Source organism: Microcaecilia unicolor, chromosome 3, assembly GCF_901765095.1.
Source record: "Microcaecilia unicolor chromosome 3, aMicUni1.1, whole genome shotgun sequence".
Lineage (NCBI taxonomy): Eukaryota > Metazoa > Chordata > Amphibia > Gymnophiona > Siphonopidae > Microcaecilia > Microcaecilia unicolor.
The window spans coordinates 368,261,273-368,283,438 of NC_044033.1; the positions used below are offsets into that span (position 1 = coordinate 368,261,273).

At 43.0% G+C, this 22,166-nt stretch overlaps 1 protein-coding gene across 1 annotated transcript in view; it reads left to right on the forward strand.

The window, feature by feature from the left end:
- SMPDL3A (sphingomyelin phosphodiesterase acid like 3A) overlaps positions 1–22,166 on the forward strand; it is a 62,045-nt gene that overhangs the window by 19,769 nt on the left and 20,110 nt on the right. Inside the window, exons 2-5 of the mRNA XM_030198569.1 lie at positions 6,769–6,982; positions 9,541–9,685; positions 12,593–12,689; positions 19,317–19,495. Coding sequence (XP_030054429.1) covers positions 6,769–6,982; positions 9,541–9,685; positions 12,593–12,689; positions 19,317–19,495 — 635 coding nt within the window. The remainder of the gene's footprint in view (positions 1–6,768; positions 6,983–9,540; positions 9,686–12,592; positions 12,690–19,316; positions 19,496–22,166) is intronic.

Sequence of the window (22,166 nt, forward strand, 5' to 3'; positions counted from 1 at the left end):
AATTAGGGGCACATATTTTCCCGAAATTCCTCTGTAACTGCATTGTGGTGTATCAGAATGGTTAAGTGTGTTTTGTGGGATTCTGCTCGCCTCGCTTCTTTTTTTGGTTCCTAAAGATCTGCAGGCCATCTCATCTTGGTTGTAGTGATGGAGGGAATTAGGTAGCGTTTCACTTCTCTATCCGTGACATCTTTTTTTCTTTAAACATTTAGGGGCCCTTTTGCTAAGCTGCAGTAAAAAGTGGCCAGCAATATCCCCAGCTTGGGTCTTTCCCACACACAGAGGCCACTTTTAGCACCGCATTAAAATGGCCCTATTTCTGTTATCCCCATTAACGGTCACACACTAATTTTCCCATTAGCACATGAGCACTTGCACCTATTTTCTAGTCAGTAAGGGCTCACGCTAATCTTGTGCTAATCGGTTAGCTTGCGGCAGTGTAGCTGTCCTAACTGATTACTCTCCGCCCCTAGACACTCCCCCATCTCTAAAAAGCAAATTCTATTTTGTAGCGCATGGGATATGTGTGCTGATCCCAAAGCTATCACGGGACGCCTGAGGATGCCCCATGGTAGTTCTTCTGAACCTACAGTATGCAAGCGTTAGTGCTTACCGCAGCTCAGTAAAAGGACCTCTTAGTTAGCGTTTTCCTGAATTTTCTCCATGTTATTGGACCCAAAAGTTGTGGCCTATTGTTAGAGGGTTAGATAATAGAGAAAATCTCAATTTCCTTTATTTTGCAAGTTGACAGTGTTCATATACTTAGCCTTTGTGTAGTTTTTCTGTCCAAGAGCATTGAAATTGCTAATTAAAAAAAAAAAAAAAAAAAAAGAGCTTCCCTCCATCATCCTCTATATAATTTACCTGTTGGCCTTTAATTCCCCCCACCCCCACACCATTAAACCCTGGTGCTGGCCTGCATTTGCCCTCTTCAAATACATCAGTGCCCCCCCCCCCCCCAATAACCTCCTCCTCAGCCTTATCAGAGAATTCAGGGTTTATATTTGTTTATTAGGATTTGATACCGGGCAAAGCAGTTTACGTTCACAAAATAAAGCTTAGGAAAGAATTAAAATTTTGGAAAAGACAGTCACACCATTGTGAAGATAGACAACTACCATAATTTTTTTTATTATGACATATGTATCCACCATTATCCCAAACAAGAGTTTCAGCCGCATTGAGCTTGCCATGAGTGGGAAAGCGCGGGGTACAAATGTAACAAAATTTTTTTAAAAATGTGACTTGCAATCCAGTTATAAGCAGGTACTCTCTGTCCTTAGAGGGCTCAAATCATTGTTTTTGTACCTGAGGCAATGGAGGGTTAAGTGACTTGCCCAGGGTCACAAGGAGCTGCAGGGGGAATTGAGCCCAGGATGCTGGGATCAAAATCCACTGCACTAACCATTAGGCCACTACTCCTCTCATAATAGCATCTCTTAGCAGAAACAGAAACAAAGCAGGAGCCTCTCCAGCTCTCAGGTTCCTAGATCTAACTATCAAAGGCTAAGTGAAAAAATATCTACATGTCTTAAAAGTCAGTTCACTAGGAGCAGGGCCTATCCCCACTTGCTTCAGCTGTGCAGGTGCTATATAACAACACACCTGCCTGGTCTGCATTTGGCAGCATCTCCCGCATACGCACTGAGGGGCCAAAAAATCTCACTCAACGCATGTGTTATAGTGCAGCAGCCTCCCCTTCCATTGGCAGCTGGAGAATCATTAATAAAATGTCATCTTCCGCCATAAGATCAGTCTCATAATAAGAGCTGTGATAATCTTGCAGTTCTTATCACAAGATTGGTCTTGCTGCAGTAGGAGATGACATTTTATTAATGCATCCCTGCTGATGGGGGGGCGGGGGGGGGGGGGGTATGTTGTCACCATGAAGAATCAGACCATGACAAAGGAGAGCCCATTTAGTGAGTGGGTGCTACTACTGTTCATTTGGATGGAGTGATAGCATCAGGTGGGTGGGGGTGAGAATAGGGGAGAGAGTGTCAAGTGGGTGACTGGGTGTGAGAATGAAGAGCACAGAGAATATGGAAATGAGACTAGAGAAAAAAAGGAGGCATGGGAAGCTGGTTAGGAGGTAAGAGGAAGAAGAAATGGCCTGGATGTCAGGAAGGGTTCAGTTACAGGGCAGAAGCTGAGGCTGATAAAGAAATGAAGCAGAGAAAGTTAGATGAGGGCTTGGGAAGTACCAAGTACAGGATGTAGAAATGGGGGACTAGGGAATGACTAAAAGACAAAGGAAGAATACTCTGGGAAAGGGGAGAGAGAGTGAGGGAAAGGAGATGCTGGAAAAAGAATTTAGAAGAGTCATAGAAAGAAAAATAAAATGACAAGACAAAGTAGAAATGAAAAAAAAAAGTACTTTTAAATGTTTGAGAACTAGACTGCATCAGCTTTGGGAAAAGTGACTCTATTTTTGTAATTTGCAGAATACAGAAGGAAATACAGTTCCTGTTTCTCATTTACCGCTACTGCACTGCTTATAGAGTCTAGGTTACTTTGAGGTTTCCGTTATAGGTCTGTTGTTTTCTCAATTATGCTAATTCTAGAATATGATTACTTCTATTATTTCAGAGAATACAGAAGAAGAACAAACTGAGCAAGCATCTTTATTATCACCTATATTCAAAACGAGTCAAGGACTTATATGTTCACTAGTTGCCAGTGAAATTGTAAAGCCTCATTTTACATGTGTGTGTGTGGGGGGGGGGGGGGGCACTTATATAAAGGCATTATAAAGTAGGCACCCAAAATCTTTGCACTAAGATAGTATTCTGTATCGGCATCTTGGTTCCCAAGTTCAATTATAGAATAAAACCTAAGTTTGCATTTGGGCGCTAACATTTAAGTGCTAGTACTTACACCATGTGAATGTTTGTGCCTAAATGTTGGCATTGAGATGTGTAACTTACAGTGTTCTATTAGTTTGGCGCCTAAGTGTAGCCCATTCATGACCCACCCATGTCCGAACCACATGCATGCCCCCTTTGCAGTTATGCGCTAAAGCGCTTAGGCTCTAACTGATAGAAGAGAGCCTAAGGGACCTTTTTACTAAGCAGTGGTAAGTCTACCGCAGGCTTGCCGCACGCCAATCCGGAACTACTGCCGGGCTACCAGAGGAGCCCGGCAGTAGTTCTTACCACTAGCACGCTCCTTTTATGGCGCTACAAAAATATGTCCTATTTCTGTAGTGCCAGAACGTAACCGGCATAAGTGGGCAATGCCACGTGCTGTTGGGTTACTGCCGGGTTAGCGTGGGAGCCCTTACCGCCACTTCAATGGTGGCGGTAATGGCTCCACACTGAAATAGCCGTGCTGGACTCAGATTTGGAAAAACGAGATTCGAAAGCACCAAACCCTTACGAGAGAAACTGCATTGGCTCCCAATCAAAGAACGGATTGTGTTCAAAATCTGCACCCTGGTTCATAAAATTATTCACGGCGAGGCCCCGGTATACATGGCAGACCTCATAGACTTACCAACCAGAAACACAAAAAGATCAACATGCACATACCTAAATCTCCACTATCCAAGCTGCAAAGGACTAAAATATAAATCAACCTGTGCATCCAGCTTCTTCTACATAAGCACGCAACTATGGAATGCACAACCAAACGTCATGAAAACAATGCACGACTTAACAAACTTCTGGAAATCATTAAAAACCAACTTGTTCAAAAAGGCATATCCTAACGATCCAACTTAAACCCCTGAACCCTGCAACACAACAAAACTAATACTAGAACTGGACAAAACCTAACTTTTCCTCTTTGATTACCTGAAGTATTCTGTCACTCATGAACTCTAACACAATACCACTCTGTATTTGTCATACCGGAATTGGCGATCGCTATCACGGTACTATGTAAGCCACATTGAGCCTGCAAAGAGGTGGGGAAATGTGAGATATAAATGCAACAAATAAATAAATACTCATATTCTGTCTTGGTTGGATGAGGATCTGTCGTTTGGATGAGGTGTAAGTTCTTGTGTAAGGGATCTGTATCAATCCAACTTGTTCTAGTTTTCTAATAGCAGCTGGACTGATTCTCTAGAGCCTGGTGTAATATATAGTGTTGTCCTACAGCCTAAGACAAGAAAAGTGACCAATAGGGAAGATAAGTTAAAAGAGGAGTTATGAGAGGAGATGACAGAGGAATAGGGGAACCATTTGTAGTTTAAATCCATTCCTATTGTCCCCAGTGTAAATAAAGAATTTTCTGGAATGGCTGGGGGTAGAGCCAGGAGGCAGAGTGGGTGGGGATGGGATGTGTACACTAAAATCTCCCTCTTAAATACTGAGTCCCTTTAGCAGCTCTGCACCAAAATTGGTTGACCCTAGGATCTCCTTTGCTTGTATGTTGTATGGCACCAGTAGGTTAGGAGCGAGGGGGTTGCTCATGTGCTTTTTGTACTTTGGACTCTTTGGTAAGAGTAAGGAGGAATGTGGTTGGGTGGGGAGGGAGCAGCTTCAAAGGAATTTTGAGATCTTTGAAAGAGGATGTAGTTTTTAGCCTGGAATGGGGCTTGAACATGGGCTCTTAATTTTTAATTTAACAGACAGATAACTGGGAGAGGGGCAGGTGGAACATAGCACCATGGGCCACCAGGAAATTTTACTGAGGTATGCAGAGGATGCTCTTACAGCGCTTTGACCTGGTCCTGAGGCTCCTGTGAGAAATGTGTGCCAGCGAAACCTAACTTGTGTAGTTCGTTGATGAGCTGCTGTAGTGGTTGCCGTACCTAATTTCTTTACCCCACATTACACCGTATTTTATTGATCTAAGATTTTTATGTTTATTTATTCATTGATTGATTGATTGGGATTTATTAACCACTTTAAACTGTACAGCGTTGCGTAACGCTAGTAGCGCTTTAGAAGTGTTAAATAGTAGTAGTAGTAGTTTTATGAAGAGATTCACCCAAGGTGATGTATAGCAGGTATAGTTTAACATAAAGCTTATAATTTTGTTAACAGCATAACAATACTAAAATGACCAAGTATAAACATTCATTGTACTTATGAGGTAAACTTGAAAACAGCAAATTGAAAGATGGCCTTCTACAATAGGACTAACTGAAATCCAGTGTCAATCCATAGGAATTTCTGGTTCAGAAAACTGAGAGAGGTTGAGTTCTGGAAGCTACAAGGAAGCAGTTGAAAAAGAGTTATGCATCAATGCAACTTTTTCTTCAATGTATTTCTTCGTGTAGATTCCCCCACTTAATGCAAAAATTAAATCAGTAGATAAAAGATGTTCAGTTTCAGCCTGGAAAATGTTGAATAGGCCTGAGTTTGAGGCTGCCAATCAGCAGTGCTTATCATCCCTGCATTATTCTTCATGGCTCTCACGTGTATGCCATAGTACTTGTGTGCCCCTATAGAGTGACACTTAGAGTACTTCTGCTCATGCTAATTGTCTCACTGTTTACATGTAGAAGGTATGCATAACTGCAGGCACCTAGGGGCCCTTTTACTAAGCTGTGATAAAAGGGGGCTTACGCTAGCATTAGCGCGTGTTTTTTTTACACTCGCTGAGGCTCCCTTTTACTGCAGCGGGTAAAAGGCTGTCCATTTTTGATGAAAAGAAATGGCCGTGTGGTAAGTGAACCACTTACTGCACAGCCATTTCGGTGGGGATCACTTACCGCTACCCATTGAGGTGGCAGTAGGGGCTCCCGTGTTAGCCCAGCGTAACACGTGCTGCCTGATTACCTACGGTTAATTTCCGGTGCTACAAGAATTGAAAGAATTCCTGTAGTGCCGGAAATGGCATGTCCTGGGGGGTGAGAACTAAGGCCAGGCTCCTGTGCTAATTCCAGATTGGCACACAGCAAGCTTGTTGCCGCACTCCAACCCTTTAGTAAAAGGACCCCTCGTCACAGAATTGCCTTTACAGTCTGTAGAACTGAGAAGCATTATGACTTCTCTATCAGTTTCTAGCATTGTTGGGAGAAAATGGTTCCATGTGCCATGAGACGACATCCCTCTAGCTCTGCAGCACAATATAAGGAATCAAATTATCTTTGATACTATCTGGCACAGCAAAAGACAATCAAGAGACACCAGCAGACTGCAAGCAGAACTGGCGACAATAGAGCAAGCCGTAGTTCCAGACCCTGGATACGCCTTGTAGATAGTCTGAAACCAGACTAGTTCGTGGCCTTGGGGTTGGATTTGCTATACATGAGCTTCCTTCTTGTGCTTAATGAAAGTTGTGGAAATAGTCCATGGAGACTGAAATTCATGTTAGAATATCAGTTTTCTGGTGGTGGCATTTCCTGTGGCTCTTCCCCTCCTTACATCTCTACCCTCATCTCCCCTTATGTTCCTACCCGTAACCTCTGCTCTCAAGACAAATCCCTCCTTTCAGTACCCTTCTCCACCACCGCCAACTCCAGGCTCCGCCCTTTCTGCCTCGCCTCACCCCATGCTTGGAATAAACTCCCTGAGCCCATACGCCAGGCCCCCTCCCTGCCCATCTTCAAAGCCTTGCTCAAAGCCCACCTCTTCAATGTCGCCTTCGGCACCTAACCACTATACCTCTACGCAGGAAATCTAGACTGCCCCAACTTGACATTTCATCCTTTAGATTGTAAGCTCTTTTGAGCAGGGTCTGTCCTTCTTTGTTAAACTGTACAGCACTGCGTAACCCTAGTAGCGCTCTAGAAATGTTAAGTAGTAGTAGTAATGCTAGACCTGGGATTGTGTTGATAGAGTCTCATTTCATTCTGTTCTTTGTTTTCTGCAGAACAGTTCTGGCAGTTGTCCGACTTGCATTTGGATGCCACATACCACCTGACTGATGACCACACCAAAGTGTGTGCTTCGTCTAAGGGGTGGAATGCCTCCAAACCGGGTATCTATGGAGACTTCATGTGTGATTCCCCATACCAGCTTATCCTCTCAGCGTTAAACTACATGAAGCAAACTGAACAGCAGGCTTCATTTATGATATGGACTGGGTAAGCAAGCAGTCAGTTACATGTCAAATTCTACACAATGGCTGTTTTGGTGACCAGCGCATAAAGATTCATGTACCTGGTGTTTTGTGAATTTCTTAAAGGTTTCATGACTTTCATACTTTTAAGAGCGGAAAGAAATGTATTCCACTTTACAGTTGTAGAACGTTTTAGCCTTATTTCCGAAGGATAGGAAAGCTTATGAGATTGTTTGTGGTGAATAGCTACTGAAATGTGAGCTCTGGAAATGAGCAGCATAAAGTCATGTGTCATTGTCACTAAAATTGGGAAAAAAACCCTCCCCCGATACTGATTTTATCATATTTCAGAAAACTGCAAATCTAGAAATTCCTGGAACATGATTTTAATAATTGCATCCATTATGTAGACTGATTGGGTGTTAAATAACGGTTTGTACTACTGATAGGGTCAGAAGGTAACTTAGTGTTTTTGGTTCACCTTAGCTGACTTTACAAAATTGTCCTGTGACAGTGTGTATTTGTATGTGGCCTGAATGTATGTGTATTTGGAGGTAGTGTGGACGGAGCAGGAGCGGAATCATTAAGTATGTGTGTAGATTATAAAATAATTGAAAAAGATTGCTTGTGGTCTAATAGTCAACTATAGTTGTCAGAACTATCAATTAATCAATATCAATCATTTTTCTGTTTCTGGAGGGCTCACAATAAAAAAGAAAAATAAGAGTTAAAGTGGAATTCGAACCTGGATCACTTGGTTTAAAGTCCACTATACTAACCATTAGGTTACTCCTCAGACTTGCTTTCTGCTTTGCTAAGAATTCCCATAATACCTAAATCTGTCAGAGCCTGGTATTCCCTTTCAGTTCACTTTCAAGGGAGAGGGTGGGGGACAGCAACCGCTGGGGTTTAAGGAGGTGTTATGCCTTAATCCCTGTAGTGATGAGCTGCTCGATCAGAACACCTTTTTGTATCCTGGACGTGACTGAAAAAGGTCTAATTTAGGACATCCTTCTTTTGAGGCTTGGATGTTTCTTCCTGTTTGGTAATCGCTGTTGGAAGTCCTGATTTTGGGCCCTCCCTAGACCTGCCCACAACATACCCCTTTGTTATTTTGACATACTGTAGTATTGGAGTCCCTTTTCTGCCTTTTCAAAATCGAGATTTGGGCGTTTCAGGCACGTGGATGTCCATTTGGGCATTTTGAGACTTCATATGCGTTGAAAATAAGCTCCAAAGTGTTGTGGTTAATAAAGATTGTGCTAAACCTTTGCTGTTGTTGGTCAGCTCTTGTATTGCTGCCATAACTCTGACAGCACTCTGCAACCCTTTGGCTGTGACATTCTCAGGCAGGATTTTGAAGCATTTTGTGAGTCTTTTTAAAGACTGTTTCATTTTATCGCTTTGTTCTGCCTTGATTATATACAGACATTTTTCAACCACTGTCTATATGTCAAGACTCCCGAGGCAGGCACTCTTGCCGAAACATGGTTCCATGTCGAGTCTTTATATGAATAAACCTTGTTTGATTATCTACTTCTCCCTTGAGTCTCCTTGGAAGTACCCTGTTGGCCACACTACTCTTTTACTTCTGTCAAAACACTAAAACATGATTTTTATGATAATGAGGGTTATAAATAAATTTTATTATTATCTAGCAGTGTGCAAACGGACCTATAGGTGTGTAGGGGCAACCAGCAAATGCTGATGAACTGAACAGAGAATGTGGACTGGAGCACATGCATATGGTGCAAGGAAACTAAACAGAAAGAAGGGAGAGCCAGTATGAATAATCTAATTGGTCAAAGACAGGATTTTGAAAGCTATGCGAAATAGAGAGAGAGAGAGACAGACAATGTTTCTCTGCAAGAAATGGTGTTATCCAATTCTATTTCTTGGCTATATGAATTAACTTTATTGCAGTGGTCTGTATAATCTGCAGTCTCCTAAAATGATATTGAGGTGGGCCTCGAAGAAGCAAATTGCAATAATCTAGCCAAGATATTACCAGCGAATGAAGTAGGAGTCCATGAGCTTTATCATCAAAGAGTGAATGAACTGCACAAATTTGTCTTAATGTAGAAAATGATTTCTGTACCCTATTGAAATATGGCTAGAAAAAGTAAAATGACTGTACAGTGTAATCCCAAGGATTTTAACAGATTCTGTTAATGGGATTTGTATGCCATGTATGGGTGGTAAATAGGAAAGTGTTGATGAAACGCCCCAGGGGAATAGTATGGGAACATTTTTTTAGAAAGTGTTCAGTATCAGGGGAACATTTTTTAGAAAGTGTTCGGTATCAGGTCGCTGTTAGTTAACCAGTCAGCAAGTAAATCCAGTTTAAGAGCTCTCCAAAATAGGATGCGCTGCCTGTGTTTCATAGCTGAATATCATCGGCATAAAAATAAAAAGTAACTCCAGTTTTTTAGCTTGGCACTTTAATGTATAGTTATTTATTTTATTTTCTGTTTAAACTTGCTACCTTTAGAATACATATAATAGGTTTCTGGGCTATTTTTTTTATTAAAGGAAATATTTCATCTACTAACCCAGCTGTTATTAACTTAACTCTCTTCCCAGGGACAGTCCTCCTCACGTTCCAGAGAACGAACTTTCAACAGAAGCTGTCATAAATTGTATTGGCAACCTGACTTCCACCATTTTGAACTTCTTCCCAGATATTCAAGTCTTTCCATCTTTGGGCAACCATGACTACTGGCCTCAGGTATAGTTGACATTCTGTGCAAATTGTGAGCTGCTCTGGTTTGAAATTGTGTTCGTCATTAATATAGAAAGTTGACAACAGATAATGACCATGAGGTTCATCTTATCTACCTGTTTCGAAATGCAATACCACAAGGCCCAAACCTTCAGATTCTGGGAGCAGTAGAGTCACTTCACATATTCTTTGTTTATTTTTTTACTTGATATGTATCTCCCTTCTCGGTATACAAATGGTGCTACCTGTTGTAATGTATTATGTGATTCCAGTTGGGGGCCAGACTAACAACTGTGCCATAGGGTTTATGATTTAAAGGGCCTAGAAGAATTTTTTTTCTCTTAACGTAGGACATGATTAGACTTCATGGATAGACTTGGGAAGGATGAAGTCCTGGGTTTCAGTGAAATAGCTGATCTTGCGTGTTTATTGACCTAAGATGGTAGAGCACAAATAAGGAAGATGAAAAAAATCTGTCCTGATTGAAGAAAGAGATTTTACCAGCTGGCATAGTGAGCGTCCTGTAGCTGGCATATATCCTGATTAGACTGGAGTTTGAAATTACCGTACAGCAGTTGCTGGCTGTTGCTTCAGTTACAGCCTAGGAGAAGACGGAGAGAGAAATCTCTTTGCTGAAGTTCTGTGAACAGATATATGCCCTGATCTCCCCAGGTACTTTCTAGGAAGTATGCAGATATTTAGTTCGTTTTCAAATTGATGCATTTTTCAGTTACTTGTTACTGTTTGCACATTTATTTATTTATTTATTTATTTTTTAATTTATCATTTTACTTAATTACGTTCACATTTATCACATAAATATAAGGAAATACAGAAATTAATATAAAAAGGAAAACATTTTCTCTCAACAATATATATTTACATAATTGCCTACAATTGGAAGATCCAAGATCAGGAAAACAATCTTAAAAAAATAAGAAAAACTCAAAATGGTTAATCTTACACTTCACATTTTCTGAGGGAGGAAGGTTAATCGGTTATTGCAGCCGGTACAGTGGTAACTGAAGGAAGTTGCTGCAGAGTATTCTTCATCTGTTTCCACAAACTCTTATAATTTCTTAGGTTCAAACAAATAAGTAATAAGGAAATAAAACACTTACAAGGGAATCATGCTAGGAAGGTCCCACCTAGGGCAATGATTCCTGGCTTAAAAGCCAAGACTTCACACCTCCCAGTCTGTGATTCCCTTGATGTGTCGGAAATATATGCATCTTTGAACCCAAAAAACTATCAACCGTGTATCGGAAATACAATTTCAAAACATTGTTCCTATCTAAATCAAAGACGAAAGTCACTAATAATATAACTCTATATTATCTATAACTTCTGAATTTTCCAAAATGTCGGTTAAACTTACATCTCTTTTCTCTGATAAGGAAGATTTATAAAGGAAACATAATTTTAGTCACCAATAGGTGGCTATCAGAAGGTATTAGCAAAGTATCAGAGAAATATTTCTTCAAGAATTCAGTAGCTGATATATAGGATATTATAGGTAAATTTATCATTCTCAAGTTCTTTTCCTTTAATTGGTTCTTCAGAAATTCCAATTTTTACAAAAAAGATACTATTCTTCATTACCAAATTGTCTGATTTTCATAGAGAAGCCATTTCCATAATCAAAGTCTCTATTTTTATATCTTGGACTTCCACTTTGTTAGATAGGTATTAATATAAATTCTTTAACTCACATAGTGAAAATTTTTAAACATCTGAAGAAGAGAGTTGTTCACATTCTGCTGCAGTTCCTATAGTACGTCCATTATGACATTATTGGCTTCACCAAGTCCAATTTCTCCACAGAAACCGCTCCAGATATCTTCGGGGGGAAGAGCTCACTCTCCAATCCCCCAGTTGGTTTATTATCCCAGTCGATGCTGCGCCAGGACCTCCTCGGGTCACGTGAAAATCCTAACCCACTTCTGGCGTTTCCATTATTGACCTCCATAGCGAAGCAATACTGTTTCCGGGTCTTGGAGGGGTCGTGCCAACAGGGGGACTCAAAGTCACTCCCTCTCCACTAAGATTCGACAATAAAGCCTTGCTGTTCCCCGAAGCAGGAACCGATATCCCCGACGTTATGACCCCGAATCTCTCCAAAATAGACTGAGAAGTGGTGGGAACCCCAGCCATGTTCGAGGAGGACAACACCATGGCTTTGCCTTTTCTCTTCCCCATTCTCTGGGGAGCGCGCCTTCTTCTTTAGGCATTCTGGTGTAAAACGGGAACTCAACTAACATACGTCCTCCCTCAACGCCATCTTGGATCCTCCAGGTTGGGACACTCTTTGTCTGGTTTCTCCTCAGAGGCCTGTCTGATATGGGTAGCCCTACAGCATAGCCCTCTGAGTCATTGAAACACGGAAGCCCCTCCACCACTTACAAGGTGGTGTCCCTTCGGAGGGGGTGTTTGCACATTTATTTAGTCCGCTGTTTCAAGTTCTGAGAATAAACACAATTGTTTGTTCGTTCTACCTGTCTGGACTGATAAAGAAAGGTGGTTTGTTTGTTGTGTCTGTGAGTGCTTTCTGGGAAATGTGGGACCACTGGAACTGTGGCTCCAGTAACCTAGGAATCACTGGGGGATAACTGGAGAGCAGGAGACTTGTCCAGAGATGGTTATGATCCAGTTGGTGGGAGGAGGGTGCTAGTGTAGAGCACCAGCAGCAGGTACACGTGGACGAGCTGTGCTGGAGATAGACCCTCTAAGTGGCCATGGGGTGTAACCCCAGGCAGGTGGCTAGGCGTTTCGTGACACCACTAATTAAGTCAGTTGCGCTTTACTTTGAAGCAATCCAAACCGTGGTTACTGCTTTGTCCTTGGATAGTGATATAGTTACATTTTCAGCGGTGTACTTGATCTGATCTGAAACTTTGTTTCTTTTTGAGTTAGGATCAGTTGCCTGTATCAGTCAACGAAGTTTACTCTGCTGTAGCAAAATTTTGGAAACCCTGGCTGACTGATGAAGCCATCAGCACCTTAAAGAAAGGTAAAGAAAACTTAGAGGGACAATATTCCAAATGGCATTATGTGGTATAGAAACAAAAAGGGGGTTCGAAATTTCCACAAAAGTTCATGTGGTATAGAACACTGACTGCATATGTGATTTCTCTTTAAAATTTCCAGGCTGCTTAGTGGGTAACATTTTGTCTGCATAGATCAATACATGACCAACATTTAGCTATTTGAGGAGGGGCTGGGGGCATTCCAGGGCTAGGGCAGTTATATTCAGCCATTATAAGGGCAACTCTTTAACCAGATGCTCACATTTAAGTGCCACTTGCACACATAAATGTACCAAATACCAGTACTTTAACATTTTATGTGCATAATTCTAGCAGCAGAGCTGTTGAGTCAGTACACCAAACGTTCGACTCATCTATTTTTCTAGTCTGAGTTTGGCTTCTGCTGATATTAGACTTTAAATATTTTGTTCTGGATCTATATTATTGGTAAATTTAACTTATTATTTACCAGTACATTAGATCCAGGACAAAGGTATGTACATATATGGTAAATTTATCATTTTATACTTATTTTATAATGTTTTTTTTATTTTGAAGTTTTGAGTTGGAGTCGGTATATTGTTTCAGACTCCACGACTGACTCCAGTTCCACAGCCCTGGCTAGCAGGATGCCTGACTTCTATGCTTTAAGGATGCATTATTATATATGTAATTTTCTAACCCATTCTGTGTGTTATCAGGAGAGCAGGCTAAATACTTGAGTGAATGAATAAATCAAAATAAATAATTTAAGTTTGCATAGCATGAAAATGTAAAGGGGGAGGGGGTATTTACATGGACAGAACATGGGTGGGGGCTCCCAATTACGTGTGTAACTTATAGTTACACAAGTTCTTGCTGCACTTACGTGACTACAGTTACTCCAGGTCTGTGGGTGGTATAACCACAGACATAAATGTTAGGCACTGATGCAGGGTTATGCTGGACACCCAGATTCTGCTATAGAATATGGCCTCACTGTGTGGTAACAGGGTGTCTAAAACAAGATGCCCACTTAAGAATTGCCTCCTATCTGGATACATTTACCTACATAAAGGGAAAGCGGATGGGATTTGATATACCGCCTTTCTGTGGTTACAATCAAAGCAGTTTACATATTATATACAGTTGTTTTATTTTGTACCTGGGACCATGGAGGGTTAAGTGACTTGCCCAGAGTCACAAGGAGCCGCAGTGGGAATTGAACCCAGTTACCCCATAAGTGGACCCCATAAATAGTAGTCCTAATCTTATATGGATGACTTTTCCATATCCTATATAATAATTCTCACCTCCAACAGGATGTGCCTGGGACCGTGCCTGCCGGAAGTGGTCTGCTAGGCAGGCACGCACTGACCTCAGTGACAGACAATTTGGCAAAGCAAAACAATCTGAGTGCTGGCCATTAGGACAGAGGGTTGATAGGAGAGTTTTAAAAGACTGAAGGAACCGAAAGTGTTAAATGGGGGAGGGGGGAGTTCTGAAGGACTGAAAGACATGAACATTTGGGAAAGGAAAACAATCTGAATGCTGGCCATTAGGACACAGGGTAGATAGGAGAGTTTTAAAAGACTGAAGGAAATGAAAGTGTTAAACTGGAGAAGAGGGGGGGGGAGTTGTGAATGACTGAAAGACATGTAAATTTGGGACAGGAAAACAATCTCAATGCTGGCCATTAGCACACAGGGTACATAGGAGAGTTTTAAAAGACTGAAGGAACCAAAAGTGTTCGGGGGGGGGGGGGGGGGGGGGGGGGGCAAGTTCTGAATGAATGAAAGAAATGAAAATTTACGAGAGGAACACAATCTGAATGCCGGGCATTTGTACACAGGGTAGATAGGACACTTTAAAAAAAAATGAAGGACATGAAAGTATTACATCTTGGGGGAGGGGTGAGGAGGAAAGCAGTGGGGTATCCGGATACTGGGCGTTAGGGCCATGGGGGTACATAGACTTTTGAAAGCCTTAAGGAACCCAAAGTGTGGGAAGGAGGAGGAAAAGGAGGGGAGGGAACGGGGTGAGGGGCATTAGGAACAGGGGAGGGGGCCCTGTCACACACTCTCATTCTCACACACACACTGTCACACAGACAGTCTCACTCTGTCACACACCCGCACATTCACTCTGGCTCTCTCTCTCAAATATACACACTCCCAGGAAAACCTTGCTAGCGCCCGTTTCATTCCTTCCAGAAACTGGCCTTTTTTACTAGTAGGTTATATGTTTAGAACTGGATATTCAGCCGTCCAACATAGAAACATGACAGCAAATGAAGACCAAATGGCCCATCCAGTCTGCCCGTGTGCATCATCCACTACTCCTCCTTTCTCTAAGAGATCCCATGTTCCTGTCCCCACGCTTTCTTGAATTCAGACACCACTGGGAGGCTATTCCATGCATCCACCACCCTTTCTGTAAAAAAAGTATTTCCTTAGATTACTCCTGAGCCTATAACCTCTTAACTTCATCCTATGCCCTCTCATTCCGGAGTTTTCCTTCATCTGGAAAAGGCTCACCTCCTGTATATTAATGTGACAGTGACATTTAAACATCTCTATCATATCCCTTCTCTCCCCCGCTTTCTTCTAGAGCAACATGTAGATAAATTGGCACAAAATAAAATATGCATAAAGATCTTGTATAGATTCCTTTTATGTGTTGGTCATCCTGCTGAACATTGCCTTCCTGGGTATGATATATTAAAAAGTTTCTTCCTGTTCTGTGTTTTTTTGTGTGGGGAAAAAAAAAGATTAGTAAATCTGGCCCTTTTATTGTGTAACGTGTGACACTATAGCATTGTGCTGCGAACTGGGCAATGCGGGTGATAGAAAGAATGATTAAATCAGGATATATGGAAGTGAGGCACACTTCTCAGTATTGTATTTTGTTCTGTGAATGTGTGCATGATTTAAAAAAAAAATTGAATTCACAACTTCCTTTCAGCTAACATAACACTTCTCTAGGAGAATGTGTTGACCATGTTTATTTATTTATTAGGATTTATTTACCGCCTTTTTGAAGGAATTCACTCAAAGCGGTGTACAGAAAGATAAAACATGAACAATAGGTAATTGCAGCAGTAAAAATATTCAAATAACAATACAAAGTATGGCATACTTACAATGTCAACACAATACATAATAGAACATTTTAATTGATAGTGAAGGCTAAAGCAAAGATGGAACATATAGATAGGTAAGAGAGTAAGAAGAGTTAGAAAGTAAGGTGACTGATTTTTAAAAAGTTGCAAATGAGGTCAGAGAGATGATTAAATATTATTTCAGTTAGGTCAGGAGTGGATAAACATGTCCTGCTGCAGTGTGTGCAGCCCGAGTCACTCCTTGTGTGTGCGAGTGGGACTAACAAGTTAGTTACTTCTTCCATTAAAGGCCTGGTTGAAGAGCCCCTATCGGACCGACCGTTCACTTGCCTATTAGATTGTAAGCTCTTTGAGCAGGGTCTGTCTCTCTTTGTTAAATTGTACAGCGCTGCGTAACCCTAGTAGCGCTCTAGAAATGTTAAGTAGTAGTAGTAAGTAGTAGTAGAGCCAAGCTTTCACCTGCTTCCTGAAGTAGAGATAGTCTTGTGTTAAGCGTAGCCTTTCAGGTAGTGCATTCCAGTGTGGGGAGCCACTCCAGAGAAGGCGCGTTTGCGAGTATCACGTGCTGTAATGTCTTTTGGAGAAGGTGTGGTTAGTGATAGTTCTTGAGAAGATCTTAGTGTCCTTGGCAGTGTGTAGAGGATCATCCTTTTCTTCAGGTACTCAGGGCCATTTCCTTTGAGGGTCTTGAAGATCAGACATAGCGTCTTAAACTTAGACCTGTAAATTTAGCCCTGCTCTGCCCATGCTCCACCCATATTCTATCCATGTAAATGCCCATCTGCAAAGTATATGCCACATTTGCATGTACTTACAGAATAGCACATAACCAGAACATGGTCATTAAGCATTTATTCACGTTCCTTTTCCCCTTATCCCCCGGATTCTATATAGCACAACTTCAGTTGCGCATACAAATCAGGTTGTATTCTGTACATGTGCATGCAACTTAATTAGCTAAGTACATAAGTATTGCCATACTGGGAAAGACCAAAGGTCCATCGAGCCCAGCAACCTGTTTCCAACAGTGGCCAATCCAAGTCACAAATACCCGGCAAGATCCCAAAAATGTACAAAAACATTTTATACTGCTTATCCCAGAAATAGTGGATTTTCCCCAAGTCCATTTAGTAACGGTTTATGGACTTTTCCTTTAGGAAGCCGTCCAAACCTTTTTTAAACTCCGCTAAGCTAACCGCCTTTACCACATTCTCTGGTAACAAATTCCAGAGTTTAATTACACGTTGAGTGAAGAAACATTTTCTCCGATTCGTTTTAAATTTACTACATTGTAGCTTCATCGCATGCCCCCTAGTCCTAGTGTTTTTAGAAAGCGTGAACAGACGCTTCACATCTACCTGTTCAACTCCACTCATTATTTTATAGACCTCTATCATATCTCCTTTCAGCCGCCCTTTCTCCAAGCTGAAGAGCCCTAGCCGCTTTAGCCTTTCCTCATAGGGAAGTCGTACCATCCCCTTTATCATTTTCGTCGCCCTTCTCTGCACCTTTTCTAATTCCCCTATATCTTTTTTGAGATGCGATGACCAGAATTCAACACAATATTCGAGGTGCAGTCGCACCATGGAGCGATACAAAGGCATTCATTTTTGTTTTCCATTCCTTTCCTAATAATACCTAAACATACAGATGATTTTGTGTATTATTCATGTTGTACACTGCCATGAGTGAATTTATTCAAAAGGTGGTAAATACATCCTAATAAATAAATAAGCTGTGCAACAGGTGTGGTCCGCCAAGAAGTGTCAGGGACACTTTGAGGGGCATAATGGAACAGAAACGCCTATCTCCATGGGCGTTAATCTCCGAGAACGGGTCCGTGAAGGGGCGGACCGAACCGTATTATCGATAAAAAATAGACGCCCATGTTTTATTCGCCAATGTGTGAGCTGGGCGTTTTTGCTTTTCAGCGATAATGGAAAAGGAAAGTGCCCAGCTCAAAAACGAATAAATCCAAGGCATTTGTTCGTGGGAGGGGCCAGGATTCGTAGTGCACTGGTCCCCCTCACATGCCAGGACACCAACTGGGCACCCTAGGGGGCACTTTTACAAAAACAAAAAAACAGGTAAAAGAGCTCCCAGGTGCATAGCACCCTTCCATTGTGTGTTGAGCCCCCCAAATCCCCCTCAAAACCCACTGCCCACAAGTCTACACCATTACTATAGCCCTAAGGGGTGAAGAGGGGCACCTATATGTGGGTACAGTGGGTTTGGGGGGGTTGGACGACTAATAAGCATTAAGCAGCACAATTGTAACAGGTAGGGGGGATGGGCCTGGGTCCACCTGCCTGATGTCCACTGCACCCCCTAACAACTGCTCCAGGGACCTGCATACTGCTGCCTGGGAGGAGGGTATGACATTTGAGGGTGAAAATAAAAAGTTGTGAAACATCATTTTTTTGTGGTGGGAGGGGGTTAGTGACCACTGGGGGAGTCAGGGGAGGTCATCCCCGATTCTCTCTGGGGGTAATCTGGTCATTTAGGGCACTTTTTGGGGCCTTATTCGTGAAAAAACAGGGTCCAGGAAAAGTGCCCTAAATTCTAGCTACAAACGCATCCATTATCGGCGAAGGGCGCCCATCTCTGTTCGGGTGATAACCACGCCCCAGTTCTGCCTTCGACACGCCTTCGACACGCCCCCGTCCACTTTGTCCGCATCCGCGACGGAGTGCAGTTGAAAGCGTCCCAAATTCGGCTTTTGATTATACCGCGTTATTCGTTTTTGTGAGATAAACGCCCATCTCCCGATTTAGGTCGGAACTTGGGCGTTTTTCTCGTTCGATTATAAGCTGGTTTGTCACCTTAGTGTCAGTTAAGAGCAGGGGCGTAGCCATACCTCGTGGTGGGAGGGGGCCAGAACCTGAGGTGGGAGGGCACATTTTGGTCTGCTACCTTGCCGCCCCCGCCACCTTTGCCGCCATGCCACTCCCCACCCACTGCAGCAAATACCTTGGCTGGCGGGGGTCCCAAACCCCTGCCAACTGAAGCTTTGTCCAGTGCCAGTCTCCTGTGACACTGCGTTGCCTGACCTGCTCTCTCTTCTCCTCATGTCCTGCACGCTCCTTTTAGTGAAATTGAGCATGCTCAGTTTCACTAAAAGGCATGTGCTGGACGTGAGGGGAAGACAGAGCAGGGCAGGCAGGGCGGCAGCCCTGGAGGCGCTGGACAAGGCTTCAGCTAGTGGTGGTTGGGGACCCCCCCCCCCCCCCCGCCAGCAAAATCAGGGGCCCAGAGGTTAAGAGTCGCTGACAAGACCAGGTTGTATTCAAATTTGTGGAAGTCATGGCAGACCTGTATCAGTTCACATGTGTATTAAAAGCAGATACCATATAGATAAACAGACTGTGCTGCTTACTTTATCTGAAGAGACTAGATGAATCACAGCCTCATTCTGCTTTCACAGGAAAACAAACCATGTGGCTGCTTTGGATTCTGAGGCCTTAAAAGTAATTCCTTTTTAATATTTATGTTAGAATCTTATTTTTGATAGGTGGATTCTATTCCCAGCTTTACAAATCCCAGACAACCCAGCAATCATTAAGAGTAATCAGTTTAAACACCAACTTATACTATAGTCCCAATCATCTGACGGTGAATATGACGGACCCGGCTAGCCAGTTCGAGTGGTTGGAGCACACCCTGGAAAGTTCTTTCCAAAAGAATGAAAAGGTATGTACAAGGAACAAAAGGTCTGAAAACTGATTGTGTCAAAGATAAATAAAGTACTTGCTGAGGCAAATGCAAAATGATTGGGGGTGCTGAACACAACCCAATATTCTCCCTCCGCCTGCCACCACCAAAAAAGAAATAGTCTTAGATTGCATTCAAAGATAACATGAGGCTCCATTTCCCAAATTTTAACTTGCACACCATTCCTGAGACGTTACTATACCATCAAAGCACTGTCCCCTGCATGTTTTAAAATCCAAACCACACCTTGTTAACAGTGGCATTCCTAGGGGGGCTGACACCCGGGGCGGCTTGCCGATGCGCAGCGCGGCCCCCCCGGATGCAGCGTGACCCCCCCGGCGAAAGGACACCCCCCATGAAAGAACCCCCCGGGTGCACGCTGCTGGGGGGGGGGGGTGCCGTCGCCGCACGCGTGCCTGTCCTTCCTTCGTTCCATGCTCCCTCTGCCCTAGGTGCGCACGGCACCCCCCCCCCCCAGCGGCGTGCACCCGGGGCGGTCTGCACCCACCGCCCCTCCCCTAAGAACACCACTGCTTGTTAAGACATCTTTACACTATACACAAACTTCAGCACAAACACACTCAGAACCTTACCATACCATAATAGCAGTAACTCCCAGGACACGAAGAGATACAACTCATATGTGAAAAGACAGCACTGTAAATATTACACTGGGCCCTAAAACACCAATACACTACCTAGTGAGAAAAAAAACAAACAAGATCTTTTTTTTTTAATTTTTATTTATAGAATTTTCAAATACATACAAGCATATCAAACTTCTTCAGAAAGTTGGTTAATTAGAATCTAAAGCATCATAGGAAATTATAATAAATTTTGTAGGTTTCCACAACTAACCCAACATTAGTCCACAAGTGAAGTTCAAAATTACATTATGTTGAAGAATAAATTTCTCAGAGTGATACATTTGCACGGAAATTTAAGAAAAAACAAACAAGATCTTTACGTAGATATTGCAGCTAGCAGAATACCCCATTGTGGTCACACATGAAAAACACATGACACAACAAATATATCACAAGGGACCAGAGATCATTATGAAAGCAAAAAAAAACTGAACTGGAAACCTCAAGAAGTCAGACTCGGCATACAGCAATACTAGAGAAATTGAAACTAAAATGCAAAATATCAGAAATGTACATTTCTAAAAGCTGACATATTCCAATTAATACATTCAGAATAAAATACTTTGTTCTACCTATGTTGTCTGAGCATTTTATTTTTCTGTTCCCTTTGGTCCCAGTGTCTCTTTTCTGCATTTGTTTGTTTTCTTGTCTTTGCTGTGGTCTGTCCACTTGATATTTCTTCTCGCTTCATGTCCACCATCCTCCTCCTGCATCCTTATCCATCCTAACATCTCCCCTCTGTGTCCATCTCCTTTACCTTCCTTCATATTCAGCATTTGCCCTCTCAGTGTCCCGATCCAGCCCTTATATTCAACATTTCCCCTCTGTGTATGTTTTGTTCTATCCTGCATTGCTCCCTCTGTTTCTCTGTCCCCCTACCCCTGTGATCAGCATTATTCCTCTGTGTCCCTGTTCCCCCCCCCACCATGTTCAGCATTACCTCTCTGTGTCCCTATCCCTCCCTTTTCTCTTTCCTTCTCCCCTTTGGGGCCAGTATCTCTTCCTGTCTCTTCCCACCCACACCTCTTTCACAGTTCAGTATGGCTCCCTCCTGGGTCTCCAGTGTCTTTCCCCTCTCTTCCATCTAGCATCTCCTTCCCCCATGTTTTCTCCCCCCAGTCTGTGTGTGTCTCTCTCTCTTTCTCCCCCCCCCCCCCCCCAAGCTGGTCCAGTATCTATCCCTCTCCCCTTTCTGTTCAGCACCTCTTCCTGTCTGTTTTTCCCTCCCTCCTTCCCCTCTCCCCTTTCCTGGTTCAGCGGAGCAGTTCCTCTCTTCTTCCCTCTGCTCTCGCAGGTCCATCTTTTCTCCCCTTTGTCTCCCCCCCCCCACCTCAGCTTACTGGTTCTGCTAACTACCTTGACTGCTGCTGATGGTAGAGGCACCACAGGGATTAAAAGGTGCTGCCCTGGGGCCTTGATCTTCCCTGTGACACAGTCTGCCCATGCAGAACAGGAAGTTGCATCAGAGGAGGCAGGATGCATCATAGAGAAGAGCAAGATCCCTGAGGCAGCTCCTTTTAATCACCGCGGAGCTTTTAGTGGCAGCAATCAAGGTAGTTAGCAGCACCAGTGAGGGAGTGAGAGAGCTGCCAGCAGTGGGACAATGCATGAGTTGATATTCGGGGGCATTGATGGTCGGTGACGCAGATGTTTGTGGAGGCTAAACTGGGGTGGGGTGGGGGCGGGGCTAAGGCACTGTGGGATGGGGTATGGTGGGACAAATTTAAATCCTTGGGGTGGCAACACCTGTTTGGACACAGCAGAGAAGGCCCCCTTCCAAGACATCCAGGATCTGCTCTTTCTCTCTCTCCCAGTTACCCCACCATTCAGGATCTTCTGTTTGTCGGCATATGTGTCTCTCTCCCCACTTGCCATGCAACATCTCCTTTCTGTTTCTCTCCCCCATCCAACATTACCCTTCTGTCTCTTTCTCTCTCCTTCCAAGCAGCATCTCTTTTCTTTCTCCCCCTCCTCTAGCTATCCTGTATCTCTCCTCTGTCTCT